The 16784-nt window shown below is 38.8% G+C and overlaps 2 protein-coding genes across 4 annotated transcripts; one reads left to right on the top strand and one right to left on the bottom strand.

Moving 5' to 3' along the window:
- Positions 1 to 607: 607 nt before the first annotated feature.
- On the bottom strand, positions 608 to 8022 carry LOC128382074 (copine-3-like). Of its 3 annotated transcripts, none has more exons than XM_053342052.1 (17): positions 7982 to 8013; positions 7303 to 7451; positions 6364 to 6530; positions 6047 to 6226; positions 5878 to 5952; positions 5573 to 5644; positions 5387 to 5464; positions 5218 to 5307; positions 3721 to 3819; positions 3537 to 3620; positions 3288 to 3347; positions 2941 to 3074; positions 2666 to 2720; positions 2183 to 2234; positions 1949 to 2082; positions 1610 to 1873; positions 608 to 1308 (listed from the first exon to the last, which is right to left on the bottom strand). In XM_053342052.1, the coding sequence occupies exons 3-17, from the start codon at positions 6514 to 6516 to the stop codon at positions 1180 to 1182; spliced, it is 1659 nt and encodes a 552-aa protein (XP_053198027.1). In that variant the 5' UTR covers positions 6517 to 6530; positions 7303 to 7451; positions 7982 to 8013; the 3' UTR covers positions 608 to 1179. The 3 variants fall into 3 exon arrangements, with proteins under 3 accessions (XP_053198027.1, XP_053198029.1, XP_053198028.1); XM_053342054.1 differs by having other exon boundaries at positions 1640 to 1873; positions 7982 to 8010; XM_053342053.1 differs by lacking the exon at positions 7303 to 7451 and having other exon boundaries at positions 7982 to 8022.
- A 557-nt stretch (positions 8023 to 8579) lies between these two features.
- rmdn1 (regulator of microtubule dynamics 1) lies at positions 8580 to 14049 on the top strand. Its single transcript, XM_053342068.1, has 10 exons — positions 8580 to 8750; positions 9259 to 9364; positions 9582 to 9666; positions 10764 to 10923; positions 11102 to 11191; positions 11280 to 11335; positions 12627 to 12714; positions 12881 to 12911; positions 13087 to 13220; positions 13500 to 14049. The coding sequence occupies exons 1-10, from the start codon at positions 8637 to 8639 to the stop codon at positions 13539 to 13541; spliced, it is 906 nt and encodes a 301-aa protein (XP_053198043.1). The 5' UTR covers positions 8580 to 8636; the 3' UTR covers positions 13542 to 14049.
- The last annotated feature ends 2735 nt before the right edge of the window (positions 14050 to 16784 follow it).

Raw genomic sequence — 16784 nt, 5'->3', positions numbered from 1 at the left:
CTAAAAATATGAGGTCGGTGGAACATCTAAACACAAATCCTACTAAAACTGATCAAATAAGAACGCAAACAAATACATCATTGAGTTTGTAAAACAAAAACATAGATTGACTCCATTTTACTAGATCATTATTTTGTTTTTCATGTCGAGCAGTGTTAATAAAACACTGACATTATGTGAATCTCCTTTTATTGATCACAAGCATTCGCCCATATCAGCCTTAACTAAAACAATGGTTTCTTGTTGCAGTGTATGTGAAAAAACAGTAAATTAAGTGTGATTGTTATTAATACCTATTGTCCACATTGCTTGTTTACTTACTTGATGCTCTTTCAATTTTTGCTATCCATTTGCTGTTGTATCACAGGAAATTTCTCCATTGTGGAACTAATAAATGATTATTTTTATTTGTATCTTATCAATATATACTCATAATAATAATTATGACTGCATATCATTTGTGCGTTTACTGGGCTAACAAACCACTGGTGATGAGAAAGTATCTCTTCAATAGTTAAGTTGTGTTGATGTTTGGACTGAGAGCAACAGAATGTAAAAATAAGCACAGTGGAGTGTACAGTACAAAATGGAAAGACAGATACAATAGTACAATAAAATAAAGGCCTTTAATTGCAGTGTTACACAGACTTATATAAGGACAAACTTCCACATGCATGATTGTTCCTGTAATCGCACTTTTACATTATGTTTCCATTATGTAGTGTCTGCTGCTATCTCAGAGTAAGATTGTAAGAATTCTGCATAAAATGGATTAATTACATTAATATTAAAAAGATGTTAAGGTACAACAGAGAAAAGAAATGTACAAGAAATAATGACACTTAATCAACAAAGCCATCTCCACATGCCAACTGATACATTTCCAGTGCACAGACAATATTCTGATTCATTTCATTCTGATTGTTCTGTGTTATCATGCACAATATGCCATCATTGTCTCTTTGGTCACAGACATTTTTTTAATATTAATATGTTAGTTTGAAAACTTTATGAAATCACAGATTTGGGTCACACAGTTTTATTCATATTGTTTTCAACCCCACTTTCATATAACAGCACAAGCTGTAAACATTTCTTCACAGTGATTCATGCCTTTCCATACAATAAAAACAGACAGAGGTTACAGAAGATGCATTTTATAAATGTAAGGCATTTTGGTTAGTCTTTCCAGGATGGCCCTGAAACGTTCAGTGTATTAGGGGGTTTCAGCTTGTAAGAATTGAAGAAGGAGGAAACTTGATCGGGCAGTTCTGCCAGGACGCTCTGTGCGAGGGCCACACTGTTTCCCTGCAATGAGAAATTGACATAAATGACTGACCAGTCTTGGCCTTCAGGACCTTAACCTATTAATGTGTACCCGAGCCTGTGCTACTCACAACTCACACTGAGCAATTCAATAAAAAGAAGGCTAGAGGAAAGGCGGTGTGGAGCGTTTGTGGTCAGATCGATGTTAAGAGCAAAACGTAAAGGAGCAGCGATGTACGAAATATAGCCCAGTGAACAACTGAGTATTAATAACTGACCGTGACATATTCTCTCATGAATTCTGAGAACATCTCGGGTACAGACTCTAACTTCCTGTACTTACTGTAGTATATAGTGGTGACCAGCAGCTTACTTGAAAATCTCTGAAGGGTACAAACTGGACGATGTCTCGTGCCGCGACTTCACCGGTGGGCCCACGCAGCAGTCTGTCATCGCTGTCGAGGAACTCCATTGCGCTGAAGTCTGCTTTACCCACACCCACTATGATGATAGACATTGGCAGACGAGAGGCCTCTACGATTGCGGTGCGGGTCTTGTCCATGTCTGTGATCACTCCGTCTGTGATGATGAGCAGCACGAAGTATTGCTGCAGGTGAAGAAAGAAAAATTTGTCATTAGATTTCACACTCAGTATTCAGACACTTGCTCTTTGGCTACTTACTGAGGCCATATTCTGGTGGAGAGCTTGTCTGGCAAAGCGGGAAACGTGGCTGATAATTGGAGCAAAGTTGGTGGGTCCCCAGAGCTTTATCTGAGGTAGGCACTTTTGGTAAGCCTGCACCACCCCCTCTATGCCTGCAACACACACACGCACACATATAAATAGGAGTAGTGGCAGCAATGCAAATGCATCTTTTAATAGCCAAACACAGTGTTGTAACAAGTGTTTACTTACCATCACAGAAAGGATTTGCTGGATCAAAATTGACTGGAAACTCATGGGCAACCTGTGAGCATGAGATAAATAATTACACATAAACTTTAGTATTTCACCATTTTCAGAATTTGATAGTCAAATCAGAAAACCACTGTGAAGTTTATATTCTCTACCATATTCACCACAATCCATCAACACCTGTTGAGTGATTTAACTTACAACCACAAATATCAGCCTCAGGTTATCAATGGAGGAGCAAAGTCATTAGTATTCATAATCTGGGAACCTTGAACGTTTTTAGAAAACCCATCAAGTAACTGTTGAAATATTTCACAAGTTAAAATTTGTTTTATGAAATATACAAAATGTCACAGGATCACCAAAGTCAATAGGGATCATTGTCACAGGAACACATGACTTTAACCTGACGGATCCATGAAATGTCTGATGCTAAGTGTGTATAACAGTGTTTCGGATCTGAAACGTTTTTTTTTTTCATACATGCCAGGTGGGAGGGATCTGAGCTCCAAACCCAAAGACAGGAAACTTCTTGTTACTAAAAAACAGAAAATAAATAAATGTACACTGTAGGTATAGGTATGAGTCAGTAGATTAAATTCACCAAAATATGAACAACGTAATCAAGCATCCTTTATTCATACAGCCCTTTTATCTGACTGGCTTCATATAAGGTTGTCACATACAATAAATAAAAGGAAAAAGATGATTGGTTTCGTAGAGTAAGTGGTAGGATAATGTGAAATGGAGTTGTTTACCTGTCATAGTCCTGGATGATATTACCCACTGCCCAGATGGCTGTCAGGTATTCATTGAAGCCCTCTGGGTTGATGTAGTGGAGGGACTCTGGAGTTCGAGGGTCACCATTGGAGCCTGTGAAGTCGATGGCAATCTAGCCCGGGGCAGAGAGAGGATAAGGTTCAAGTGACCCAATGCAAATAAGAGACTCACAACACAGTTTTCATCCAATTGCTACCTGGAAGTAGCAAATTCAGGGCCATTTAAAAAAATCATGTTGTATTTATGACATTCGGTATGTTTGCGTTGTGGATTTGAGAACATAAACAGGAGTATTAAATGTTGTGTTTGACATTTCCAGACTCACAGTGAAGTTGATTTGACAGCCCCCCATAATATAATCCAGGAAGGTGTACTCCTTCTCTATCTGAAAGGTTAAATGATGCATTAACAATGCGATAACACATGTATGAATCAACCAATTATTCCTCGCTGTCTTTTAAAAATGCATGGTCTATGAAACAATGAAAAGATGTACCAATTCAGACAAAATAAACAATGATGAAGAGATCATAGCAGTAGGATGCTTTAAACTTTCTCATTTCTCAATCATTACCTGGCATCGCCTGATGCAAATGACTCCAGAGTTTTGATAGCCTCTCTTCCTCAACTTTTTTGGGTTAATGCATTTGAATTCCGCCTGTGAGAGTATGAGTCATACATATGAGAGTTGTATTATAAGCAGAACATAACGTAACAGAATACGAGAATGGGAATCAAACACACACACAATGCCTCACCAGGGAACCGTGCGTTTCTGTTTGCAATTCCGCGAGTGTGGTTTTAAATTCCCCGATGAGGTCATGAGAGCCGTTGACGTGATAGTCGTAGCACAGAACCTGAGGATCAACGATCAACAAGATGTCAACACAGGTGAATAAAATATAAGTTGATATGATAGCCTATAGCTTTAGATAGACATTACTAACATCTGTGAAGGCATTATTCTTTATATACAGTACTGTGCCAAAATTTTAGGCCACCACTAGCTTTGTTCTTTTTTATATTATCCATATTTATTTTTTATGTACACAAATTAAAAAAATAAAAACAATTTCCAATACAAAATGACTTCTACAGAAGTCACTAAGCAGTCTTGAAGTCTTTTGGAGAGACTGTCCTGAAGTTGACTGAAGCTGATTTCCCTTTGAGAGTGGCTTTGCTGATGCAAAATTATGATTTTATGTCTGTCAAATTCTGTGATCTTTGACATGTTGAATGGAATGATGTGATTGAAAGTTGGTCTTATATATATTAGCAAGCTTCCAAACATGTGTATGTAATGCTCACACCTGGTATAATTGACTTTTTTCATAACAGTTATTGTGCCTTGAAATAGTAGAACAAATATAGGCGTTAGCAATGATATTACTTAGGGTTCCATTCCATTTAGGATTAACAGAGCAAGGTTCCTGCTATTGCTCAAGTGTAAGGGGAGGTCACACTAAATACATGCCACTTTAGCCAATAGAAGCTGTTTTTTCAGCTGCATACACATTTCCTGTATTTTCTGGTGGTATTCTATTAAAGAGACTGAGAAATAATTATATATGGTCATTATAGCATTGCTAAAACAACAAATCTAATGCATCAAAGACTTTTGCACAGTACTGTATTATTATATTATATATTATGTTATTCACTATTTGCAGTAAGTAAGGAGGCTTCATCACATCATAAGTGTACAGTTCCAGTCACACCTCTCGCATGCTCAAATAACCAATCACACTACTGGTAATCAATGTTCACGTTGTTCTCTTGGCCGGGTCGCTCTTGAAACAGTGATTTTAATCTCAGTCAGACTTTAACCTGGTTAATTAAGGGATTAGAAATAAAAAAAAAGTAAACACAGTAAATACAATGACAGTAACTCAACTAGGTAAAAAGAAGATAAGAACAATGCACACCTTTGCGTAGGGATGTCATGCACTGCGTCACACATTGCTTATCCAACTGGGTCGAAAGCAGCCCGCTCCCTACCCGGCTTTAAGGGTGGGAGCGTTGTACGGTGAAAAAAAAATGCAATTAGAAGATGAATCATTAGTATGTTAGAGTAGCGTGGTCTATCAAGCCAACAACACAAGCTAAAATATAAGAGGGAACAAACAAATCTAGTATTTTCACACTTCAGCCGGGGTTTAAAGAAGCAGGTTGTGTTAATAAGCTACATTTTACTGGGAATACAAACACAGATAAAGAACTAAAATAGCAAAATAAAAGAATATGAAAGAATGAACCTTTATAGGATTCTCCACATCTCCTCCACAGAGAGCTCGTAGTGAGATTCGGAAGGGTTTCCATGTTGGATTTAGGTTGTTTCTTATCACCTACATAAAACAGATTGAGATGTAATTATTCTGTTTGTTGTAGCGGAGGAGAAAGCTGTTGGTGAATAAGTGTGTGTACCTCTGTCCTGTGAGCAAGCAGCCATCCGGTTTCAGTCTTCTTGTAGAATTCCAGGAAAGGGTCGGACCACCACAAATACTAAACAACCGTACCCAATAAAAATTTTAACAACATAATCAAAAGTCAGTGTACATAATAAAGTACTCCAGTGTCATTGTCCTGACTATTTAAAATGACCTACATTACCTTTTTGTCCAGCTTGCGGCCTGATACCTCAAAGTGTGCCACTCTGTTGTCTGTCATTTCTTCAGCATAGATCTATTTAAAAAATGGGCAATGTTGTGCTTTAGGCCATATGGCAGACGGTCTATCAAAATACAGAAATCAGTGAATGACATAGTACATGCAGACATGACCCTCTAAAATCACATACTGAAGAAACAGAGGCTAACACAATCAAAGGTCACTAAATGCAGTTATACAGTAGGATGGTGTTTTTTTTATGGCTATTTGCTATAATCACATCTCCAGATATAGTCCTGCCCACTCACTGTAATGGTTCCATGACCTGCAGGCCTCCCATCCTTTAACGTCAAAGTGCGAGTCATCTGCTTGTTGGAAACAATCTGAACACATAACACATGGAAGCATCACGGAACACTGAAAAGATGAAAGCATGATCAATGTTTTTCACTTAAACCTGCAGACGCTGCAGCTCACCTGGCCCAGGGTACATTCAAGCTCTCCCAGAAAATCATCATCTTCTAGATTATGGCTGTCGCTGTCGATGTCATAAACGCAAAACTTCATCCTCTGCAACATCTCGAAATAATAGTCCATGACAAACTTCTTGGCGAACCTCGGATTCAAGCTGTTCAGGATCATCTCTGTGCGCCCGAACTGGTTCACAAAATAAGACAGTAGCAAATGACTCAAGCTGAATCAGGATTCTAACATGTACAGTATATGGATACAGTATATGGAAATATTTAACAAGGAACACCCACAGTTTCTGTGCACACAGGTACAATACACACCTCATACCAGTGGGAGCCTGAAGTGTTGATGTATAAGACACACAGAGGGTCCGATTTAGAGAAGATGTCCATGTCCAAGAGGCGGTCACAGGAGATGGTCAGCTCCACCTTGGAGGCCAAATGTGTGGCTCCTATCACTGGGGCTGTAGCCATGGCAGCTTGTTGTACTAAGATAATAATAATAATTATACAAACATACATAATACAACATGACATCAATCACACATTAAAAGCAGATGAAGATGATCACTACAACCTGACTGATACTGGGGATTTTTGGGCCGATGCTGATATTGATATTAGGGAGTAACATCACTACATTGGCTGATATATAAAGAATGTATACATAAATATCATTTTTTCAATGATCCCTCAAATGTCAAACACTTTTGATAAAGATATATGGAGGTATAATATTTTACAGTTTAACAATATACCTAAATGTATAAAAGGACATGGGTGCACTGACACGGTAAACGTTATTAGGATTCTCAAAACCATAATGTACATAGATGTTAAAGTTGATTTAAGAAAAGGGATCAAATATACATCAAATGCTGTCTGTGTAACTTTAAAAAATGAAACCAAAATATCCTTGTGTATAAGACAACATATACACTGATACCAATAAATCTGGGATAGGACAATATTGGCTGGGCTCTAATGACCACTACAAATATTGACAAGAGGTGGAGAGTGATAAAGTGCAAATTGTGCAATAACTCATGTGCTGAGGTACTTGCATTTAATTTAAATAATGTCCTGCTACTTTATACGTCTACCCCTCTACATGTCAGAGGGATAGTTGTGTACTGTACTTTGCTGACAGTGTCCAACCTGCATAGTGGTTACTTTGACTTTAAGTAGCTTCTGTTGCTTTTACTTATGTACTTCTACTCAAGTAACATTTTGAACGGAGGACTTGACATGTGATCTTACTTTTACTGCCAATATAGGTGATAATATCGATGGGGCTCTTGTAGTAATTTACTACAAAGCCCGGAGCTGTTACTGGGGCCTTGGGTCTTCCTCGGTGTCTTCCTTAAACCTCTCTGTGCTGACAGCCTATGTCTATGTCCTCCCCTGATCTGAGATAAAACAGACGTATACATAGTTAATTTATGAGTGTAGGCTATAGTGCCTGTCTGATGTCCGTTTCAAAAATGTCCCGACAGTAAATGTGGGAGTGGTAGCAGGTTGCAGTCGAGCGTTTTTGGCCATGAAGTGACCGCTAGTTACCTTACATTTAGCATTTGGTTACATTTATATTACAGAACAGTAGAAAATACACAATTAACGGAACAAAACAGCATATTCAGCACATATTTAAGTAGAAAGAGAAAACAGTTTTGATGAAAATATTTGACAAATAAACGCTACATACATATTTGACACACACAAATACAGAATAACAGTTTTATTATTATTATATTACCGTCTCTTTCTTTTCTTTTTTTTAGCTCACCGTTAATTAATTACGTTTATGAAAGAGGCAGCTATGTGGGTGTGGCGACCTCTCAAAAGACAGTCCACACACACACAGACACACACATACACACACAATTCTTTTTTTTTTTTTTTCAAGTAAGTTAAAAAAGGCGCACTGAGACTTATTTACCAGTTTAGTTGTGGAAAAATATATCCCTCCGCTTGTATGCTGTGGTAAACCTTGTCTGACGGGAGCAGCTGAACGGCCCGGGGCGGAGCGATACTCCCCAACTAGCGTTAACCTCTTCAGTCCACCTCTTCCTTTATTTAACACCACATTACGCACTCATATGCTCCTATTCAAGTCAAGTTATATTATTTTTGTAACTGTGTCTGCCTTTATGTACATTTGTCATCCTATAATGAGACTGTGCATGACAATAACAAAGTAATATGACCCGTGAAAGTGATAAAGTTTCGACGGAACTGTCACCGCACTTGCTTGTTTCCCGTCGCGAGCACAACGAGGAGACACGTTAGAGAGGTGCGTTCAAGAAAGAGACTTTTTGTAGGCCTAATTAAACACTGATAATTGAATCTGCTGCGGTGGTAAAGTAACATATAACACATAGAATATGTTCAACACACTTTGTAATTTTAACTGGAACATTAAAATAATAGCGGTAAATAGAGTAGGGGAGAGGTTTGTATTTTCTGCAACGTTTTGTGTTCGTGATTTTGAACACCCCCCTCTTGTTTGTATTTGCGGACCGGCCCATTTAGTGTGTGAAAGCTTGTAATTCCTGGTGCAGTGGTCATTCAGCGCTTTGGGGTTTTGTGACACAATGGCTGGCGCGGTGTTTACGCGTTGTGTGACCAGGACTTTACAGTCAGGCTTCAGAGTCAGAGGAGCTGAGAGACACTATTGGACCACTTTGAGAAGGACCACTGCTCTGACAGTAAATTGCTACTTTTATTTCTCACTCATCACACTGTTTTGTTATCCTGCAGCTGTTAACACCATTTATATTCAACTGCTGTACTTGTTAGACTTTCAGAAATATTGCACTGGAAGTACAGGAGTGGCCTATATGCTTATTTAGGTCAAAGGTCAGCAGGGTTTTTGCTGTGTGCCATATGTCCTGCAGCTTTACATCAATATGGAACAGAGCTGTCATTACTGTGTTGAAGTCTGTCACTATTTGTGTCATTATGATGTGAATGAGCATGAATAGTCTTAATTTCTGCATGCAAATTAGGCAGATCCTATTTGAACAGTCCAGTTCAGTGACACCCCTGCCTCTATTCTGTCACTCCAGTAGTCTAAGGTTACCTCAGGTCAACTGAAGCTGATCATTGTAATTCATTTTGAAGGTATCACTTTTTTAAAGCCTGAACAAAGGACAGTAGCTTTCATTTCTTTGTGCGTTTTCATACCTGTTTGTTACTTCCTTTGTTTTGCTGCAGAGTGGAAGAGCTGCAGTCCTGCTGGGGCTCCCTGCTTTCTCCTGCCTGGCATACCAAGCTTATCACAGGGTGCAGAGTTCAGCTGTGATCTACGCTTTAGAGAAAGGTAGTTGGCAAACTGATTGTATCGCAAAAGCACAAGCACAAGTGTAGAATACCACAATCCTAATCAACTGTGTGTAACATATGTGTGATGTTTTGATGAGGAATGCTGTGAAAGAAAATGAAACTGAGGAAGAGGGATGTTTGTTAATGTTTGGTGTGGTGAATAAGAACTTTTTAAAATTGAATTTGCTGTTGTTAATGCTATTTTGTGTGTTTAGAGGAGGTTTTGGAGCAGGCTGACTACCTTTACAGCTGTGCAGAGACGGAGAAACTGTACCAGCTGCTCCTGCAGTATAAGGACAGGTAAGGAGAGATCTCACTCCTCTCTCTGCTCTTGTCGTGGTTTTTTGTTTGGTTTCTGTTTTGATCACGTTGTAACGATCTGTTTTCATCTTCACATTGAAGGGTCTTTTTCTGTCTGTCACTGTCAAAGAAATTCACATTAAATCCTCTTTTATTCAATGTTTTAAGATGACAAAACATGACTAATTCTAAGTGTGGTGAATACTTTTTTAAAGGCACTGTCTATAAACAATAAATATAACACTGGCTGCATTAGTACTTTTACTTTAAATACTTTAAATCAGGGGTTTTCAAAGCCTGAGACTGTTCCCTCAGAAAAAGCTTAGAAAAAGGCCCGTCCTCACCCTCCCTGTTTAGTTTCACTCAATTCCTGCATGCCTATGGGACCATTATTATGTTATGTGATCCAATAGACACTCAACAATTGAGCCAAGATAGCCTGATATTGTTGTTTGGCATACTTCAGACTATACAACTTACATAAAAAGCTCTGTCTGAAAGCATTTATCTGTTTCTCACTCTGGGAAAGTGTGAAAACAATCTCTTTAACTAAATCCCACACATTAATGCTATTTTACGTGATCTGCTTTTGTTTATGAATGTAATAACTAATGTAATATTTTCTCACTACCACTCACTGAGTCCCCCCGAAACTGTTTGGGGTCCTCCTCCCACTTTGTAAACCTCTGCTTTCAGTAAATTTTACAACTTATACTTTTATATATTTACTTACATAATATTTTTAATGCAACTTTGACTTGTAACAGAGTATTTTATGCAGTACTGATCTCAAACTATCATCCATTGGTCTAGTGCATCTGAAAGATCAAATTTCCAAAACCATAAATAGTTCAGCATTAGAGATAAATAGTATAGACAAGTCATATATTTATAGATAGATAAATATATGAGTGCTTGCCGTCTGCCCTAGTTTTTTTCTTCTTGTGTTATTACCACTAAGGGGCACTAAAGTCAAATATTTTATACACATGGTGGGTTTAAGTTCTGATTTTGTTTCCACACACAGCTTTAGGTCTAACATATGAAAGGCGGACAATAATGTGTGTGTGTGTGTGTGTGTTTGCATGCACGTCCAGTGACAATGCAGAGTTCCTGTGGCGGTTGGCCCGTGCGTCTCGTGACCTGTCCCTCCTGCCCGACACGACAGCCGAACGCAAGAAGCAGCTGACGTTTGAGGCCTTTGAGTATGCAAAGAAGGCTCTGGAGAAGGATGACAACTGTTTCGCTGCACATAAGGTAAGAACCGTGGTTTCTCAGAGAAGCCATTACTGATTCATCTCCATCTGGGTTATCAGAGAAAAAGAGGAAAGTTTTGTCATTAGTTTTCACATCTGTGGTCATGATGGGGGTTTTTTTTTTGTCTCTGTAGGGATTTTATCAGAAAACTAACTCTTAACTCTGAATTCATTTGCAGTGGTACGCAGTGTGTCTAAGCGACATTGGGGATTACGAGGGTGTCAAGGTGAAAATTGGAAATTCATACATCATCAGGAATCATCTAGAGGTGAAAGGATATTTGTCTCATTGTCATATTATCACTATTACATTTAACTCTGTTCTGAAGTGAAAACATATTGCTCTTTGTCCTCCAGAGAGCCATTGAGCTCAACCCTAAAGATGCCACTTCTTTGCACATTTTGGGTTATTGGTGAGTCTATTTTTTCTTTAACTGTAACAAAACACTAACTGTAAGAGCATCATTTGTCAGAGCAGCTGTTTCTGGATCATCTGAAAGCTGAGCACACAAAGAGTTTGCAGCAGAATAAGATGATTGCTGTAGGGAGGCGGTGGAGATGGGGAGTGGGTGAAGAAGAAAACAAAACATGCTGGCAGAAATAATGCAGATGTCACTCTCTGAGGAACAGCAGAGGCGGATGCAAACCAGACGGAGAAACTTGAACAAGAATTTGAGATTCTGACGTTCTTCCAAAAAGGAGATCAGATACTGTCATGGAGAAAAAGCTGTACTTTTTTGTTGCTACTAAAGGTTAACAGAATAACAGAAATGATTAAAAAAGCATTTTGTTATTGCTTTACATGAATATATTGAAGTCCAAAACCTGGAAGTACACATATGTTTAGTGTTAATGTCATCAAAAGTGTAGCAGAGGCAGTCTTGGTGGTCTTAGGGTGTGAAAGGACTTCCATGTAACTGCAACGTCACTGGTTCGAGTCCAGCTAGGGACTTTTGGTTACATGTCATCTGTCTCTGTCTGCCAACTCTATCAAATAAAGGCAAAAATATCAGAACAAAGCTAAGAGTTTAAAGGCATTAGCAGCTCTGCGACCATACAGTTGTACTTTGAGCTAAAAGCTAACTTCACCATGCTAACATACAGCGTGGTAAATCCATTAGTGGAGCGACAGGAAATTAATTGCCAACTATTTTGATAGTCAACTATTTTGTTCCTTTTACTTTTCCAGCAAAAATGACAAATATATACCCTTCCCAGCTTCTTAAATGTGATGTTATGCTTTTCTTTATCATATATGATAGGAAGTTGAATATCTTTGTGTTTTAGACAGTTGGTTGAATAAAACAAGTCATTTGAATGTGTTACCTCAGGCTATTTGAAATTAAAATATTTTTCAGTTTTCAGTGCTAACATGCTAATAGTTCAGAGGGAATATTTACCATGTTTGTTATCCTAGCTAACTATGTTTAGCAAGCTAATATTTGCTAATTAGCAACATAGTACGGCAGCAGCTAACATGAATTATTAGTCTGGAAGGTATTTGGTCATTAACCAAAGTATTAGACTAATTAAAAGTTGGGGCTTCATCCTCTAGGAAACAGAGAGTCTAAACAAAATTTCATGGCAATTTCAAGTTATTCAGACATTGCTGATAAAAGAGCCATGGTGCTAATATGGTAATAGATAGACTGCATATGTGAACTAGGACTTTTTGTTTAAATCTTTCTATCTTCTCTCTTTTAGGTGCTTTGCTTTTGCCGAGCTGCCATGGTATCAACGCAAGGTGGCGGCTGTCATTTTCTCATCACCACCTGACTCCACGTATGAGGAGGTGAGTGCTGCTCTGTCTACTACAATGTTGTCTTTGTAGTTACTAACTGCACAACAGCTGACTGTCACAATTCAGCTCCAGCCTGAAATGACATCTGTTTTTTGTCACTTTGTTGTTTGGGCTCAGAGAGAGAGTTCAACATTTTTGTTTTTCTGCCTCTTCTCAGGCTTTGGGGTTCTTCCTGAAAGCTGAAGAAGGTAAAACGCAGCATACTAATAATGTCTCTGAGGACAGTTTGTATTGAAAATCTGCTGATCTGTTGGCTGCAGCTCAATCCCTTAGAAAAATCTTGAAAAGGATTCTCTTTTAGGCTTTAAAATGCATTCAACTAATACAAATTCCTGTCTTCTTTTTTCCTTTTATTTCCCCAAGTTGATCCTAACTTCTACAGCAAAAACCTGCTAATGATGGGCAAGACCTACATGGCCATGAAAGACCATCCGAATGCTCTGCTGTGGCTGACCAAAGCAAAAGATTATCCTCCTCACACAGTGGAAGACAAAGAGGTACATGCACTAAGTCTTTGGCCCAAACCAAATGTCCACGGACTTTGAGGTGCGCCTGCTAATTCTGCCAGGGCTTAGGGCTCAGGCACTCAAGCACTTATAAGATGACGTCCGTTAAGTCCGTGAAGGTTCAGGGTTTATTTATGGGGGACGTTTGAATTAGGCCCATGATTTATTGTGTTTACATGAGTAAGACATTAAAGCAACCTGCAGGAGTCTTGATGCAGGAGCAGTATGTGCTGATGTGAACATACTCAATGTTTTTTATTTTTTCTGCAGGTCCATAAAGAAGCCGTTGACCTCTTGAAGAAGCTGAGATGAGGATGTTGAATATGATGCCTTTCAGGACTTTTGAACTGTTAATAATATATTATAATATATAATAATAATAATTGTTAACAAAATGCTTTCTCTTTGTGATTTTGTAATATTAATGCAGTAGTACATTGTGGCCTTGCACACAGAGACAGTGAGGACTGTCCAATCATCTAGCTTTTACTGCATTTATAACAAAATGCAACTTTAATCATGCAATAGTTAACATATAATCAGTCTCCATGTATCTATTTGTCTCCATTCCTCTTAACCTACCTTCTCTCTGACAAATGGCTTCATGGAGAAATGTGTGCTAACTGTTGGAAAATACTTCTGGGCATTGTTGCTTTTTGTCTAGAGATTTGCTGCAATTTGGAAAGGTAGCAAAGGAAGTCACACACTTCCTGTTTTAAGAGGAAAAGTTCCATATTGTTTATTACATTTTCTGAATACTGTTTTAATGAAAAACGTTGACCTGTTGCATTATCAACTAAATAAATGAAAATGTTGTTTCACACAATCACTGATGTTTTTCATCTCTCCTCACTTAACTGGGATTCAGGGTTTCTTACCCTCATAAAAATAACAGTATGGTAATATTTATCTTTTGATATTTAATGATGGATTCTTGAGCAGGTACATTACCCACCTCAATGATCAGCTTAATAATGTACTGTCACCGCTCTCCAGCCGTCAACAACTCACAGCGGTCTTGTGTGGCTGGTTTCACATGTACCTTAGGACACTAATCTCTTGTTTGCAAGGTGGTGATATCATGCCTCCAGTAAGAAATACTGGATCCTGGAATCTGACTTTAGGGTCAGATTTATCCTGCAGCTATCAGACATACACTGGGGCACACGTTTAAATCATTGAATTCAGGTGTTTCATTCAGACCCATTACCACCATTGGATAAAATCAAGCACTGAGCCATGCAGTCTGCAGACCATGTAAAGTCACAGAGCGGGATGAGGTGCATAGTGTGTAAAAGTTACAGACGCTCTGTTGACTTAATAACTGAGTTCCAAACTTCCTTTGACATCAACATCAGCACAAAAACTGTGCTGGGAGCCTCATGGAGTGGGTTTCCATGGCCGAGCAGCTGCATGCAAGCACAATGTCAAGTGTCAGAAGCACGCTGCCACTGGACTCTGGAGTAGTGGAAACGTGTTCTGTGGAGTGACGATTTACGCTTCTCGATTCACGTTGTGGTTTGGTAGATGCCAGGAGAACCTTACCTGCCTGACTGCAATGTGCTAACTGTTAAGTTTTGTGGCATGGGGTTGTTTTTTCAGGGGTTGGGTTGGCCCCTTATTTCCAGTGAAGGGAAATCTTAATGCCTCAGCATACAAAGACGTTTTGGACAATTCTATGCTTCCAACTTGGGAATAATTTGGGGAGGGCCCTTTTCTGTTCCAGAAGACAGTGCCTGACCTTACAAATGCTCTTCTGGATGAATGGGCAAAAATTCCCACAGACACACTCCAACATCTTGTGGACAGCCTTCCCAGATGATTGGAAGCTGTTGTGTCTACAAAGGGGGGACCAAGAATGGGATGTCATAAAAGCTCTTGTTGGTGTCCAATGGCCAGGTGTCCCAATACTTTTGTCTGTATAGTGTATCATCACAGCTCTCATTGATTGCACCAAAAATAAATTCAAAGCAGCTGTAAAGATGTTCAGATACATTTATTAAATATGCTTCTTTCCACAGGCAAGATCCAATCAAAACAAAAAAAAGGATAAACTAAGAGCACATTGTTTTTATTTTTCTTCAATAACAGAACAAAAAAAAAAAAAAAAATGCCAACAGTTTAGTTGTGAATCCTGAGCAGAGGGCCTCTCATCCCCTGATAATCACACAACAAAGAAAAGAAAGCACGGTCATGGAGGAGGGGGGGTTTATTCACGTATTTATTTGTATCTCATAAATCCATCTCTCTTCATTTAAAATGGGTGAAAGCAGATTAAAAATGAATCTTCTATACACATCATCTCCGGTAAAGGGGCATTCTGTACAGTGTAGTTGGTGTTTACAGTGTGTATCTACACGCGATATGTTACAGTCTGGGTGCGTTTCAGATGGCCTAAACCGCAGCCGGCGCAGTAGAAAGTTCTCTGTTACTGACCCGACACTGAACTGATAGACAGTATCATCAATCAGCTTTGCCTTGAGGGAAAACACCTGTTCATCTAGTGACTGGCCACGATGAAGGCAACCTGAAACGTCCCAATTTCTGATAAGAACAAAAGGCATCACAGATTTCCATCAATGGAGCGGCGGCTCTGTGTAATTAATTATAATATTTAAGTACTTTTATTTACTTTCATTATCTTTATACAATGAATATTCACATACACAGTTGATTTTCTTTGATTACAAGTTTCTGTTCAAAAGGAAGCACAGAGTTATGCAGTTTGGACTTTATTTGAAAAAGTCGGCTCCTTTTGCTACAGTAAATGTTTTTCTCTTCATACTGTCGTCCCTCCTTGCAGCTCTTCCACAGGGACAGCTGAATTACATGGTATATACACTGACTGATAACTTCACTAGTCACGAGCTCCTCCTAGAAAAAAAAGAAAGTCTAAAGCAGCATGCTGCCATTTGCGGTGGTCTGAAAAACATAATGCTGGAGAAAAGGAGAAGGATGGCCTGCCACTGCCACTGCCACAGCTGTTTCCCCACCTGTGTTAAGACCACCAACTGAAAGAATAAGCACCAGAGTTGTCTTTTAGAAAACAATGGAGTTAGATGTGATGTTTTTGTTTTGTTTTGTTTTGTTTTTTTAAACAAAGGGTGTGTCCCCTGAAGCATTTTATGGAAAGATAGGAAGTGGGGGATGCAAAAACAAAAACAACATGTAGCGATGCTTGTTGCCGTGTACGTCTCCAAACTGCTGAGGAGGAGACACTGTAGAAGGTTTGCACGTTATTTGGTCTGTGGCATGCTAGTAGCTCATTAATGGAGTCTTCTAATTAATATTTATATGTAAATTAGGCTCATTTATTCTCCAAACAGCCTCAGCTTTGCCGATTTATTGAAGGCTCTCTCACCTCAAGGCAAAACCCTTAAAATGAACATAGTCTGAATGAATGAATGATTTTAGGGAAGAGAAGGAGCAGGGCTCAGCATGTTTCACACTCTCACTGATAACTACGCAGCCCAACATCAGATACACACTGTTTAAGACAAGATTGTTATTTCAATCTGTACCCAGTTAATACTTTCAGAAGCCCCCAAAAACTCT

This window comes from Scomber japonicus, chromosome 21, assembly GCF_027409825.1.
Source record: "Scomber japonicus isolate fScoJap1 chromosome 21, fScoJap1.pri, whole genome shotgun sequence".
Classification (NCBI taxonomy): domain Eukaryota; kingdom Metazoa; phylum Chordata; class Actinopteri; order Scombriformes; family Scombridae; genus Scomber; species Scomber japonicus.
This window is presented reverse-complemented; position numbering and strand designations above follow the sequence as displayed.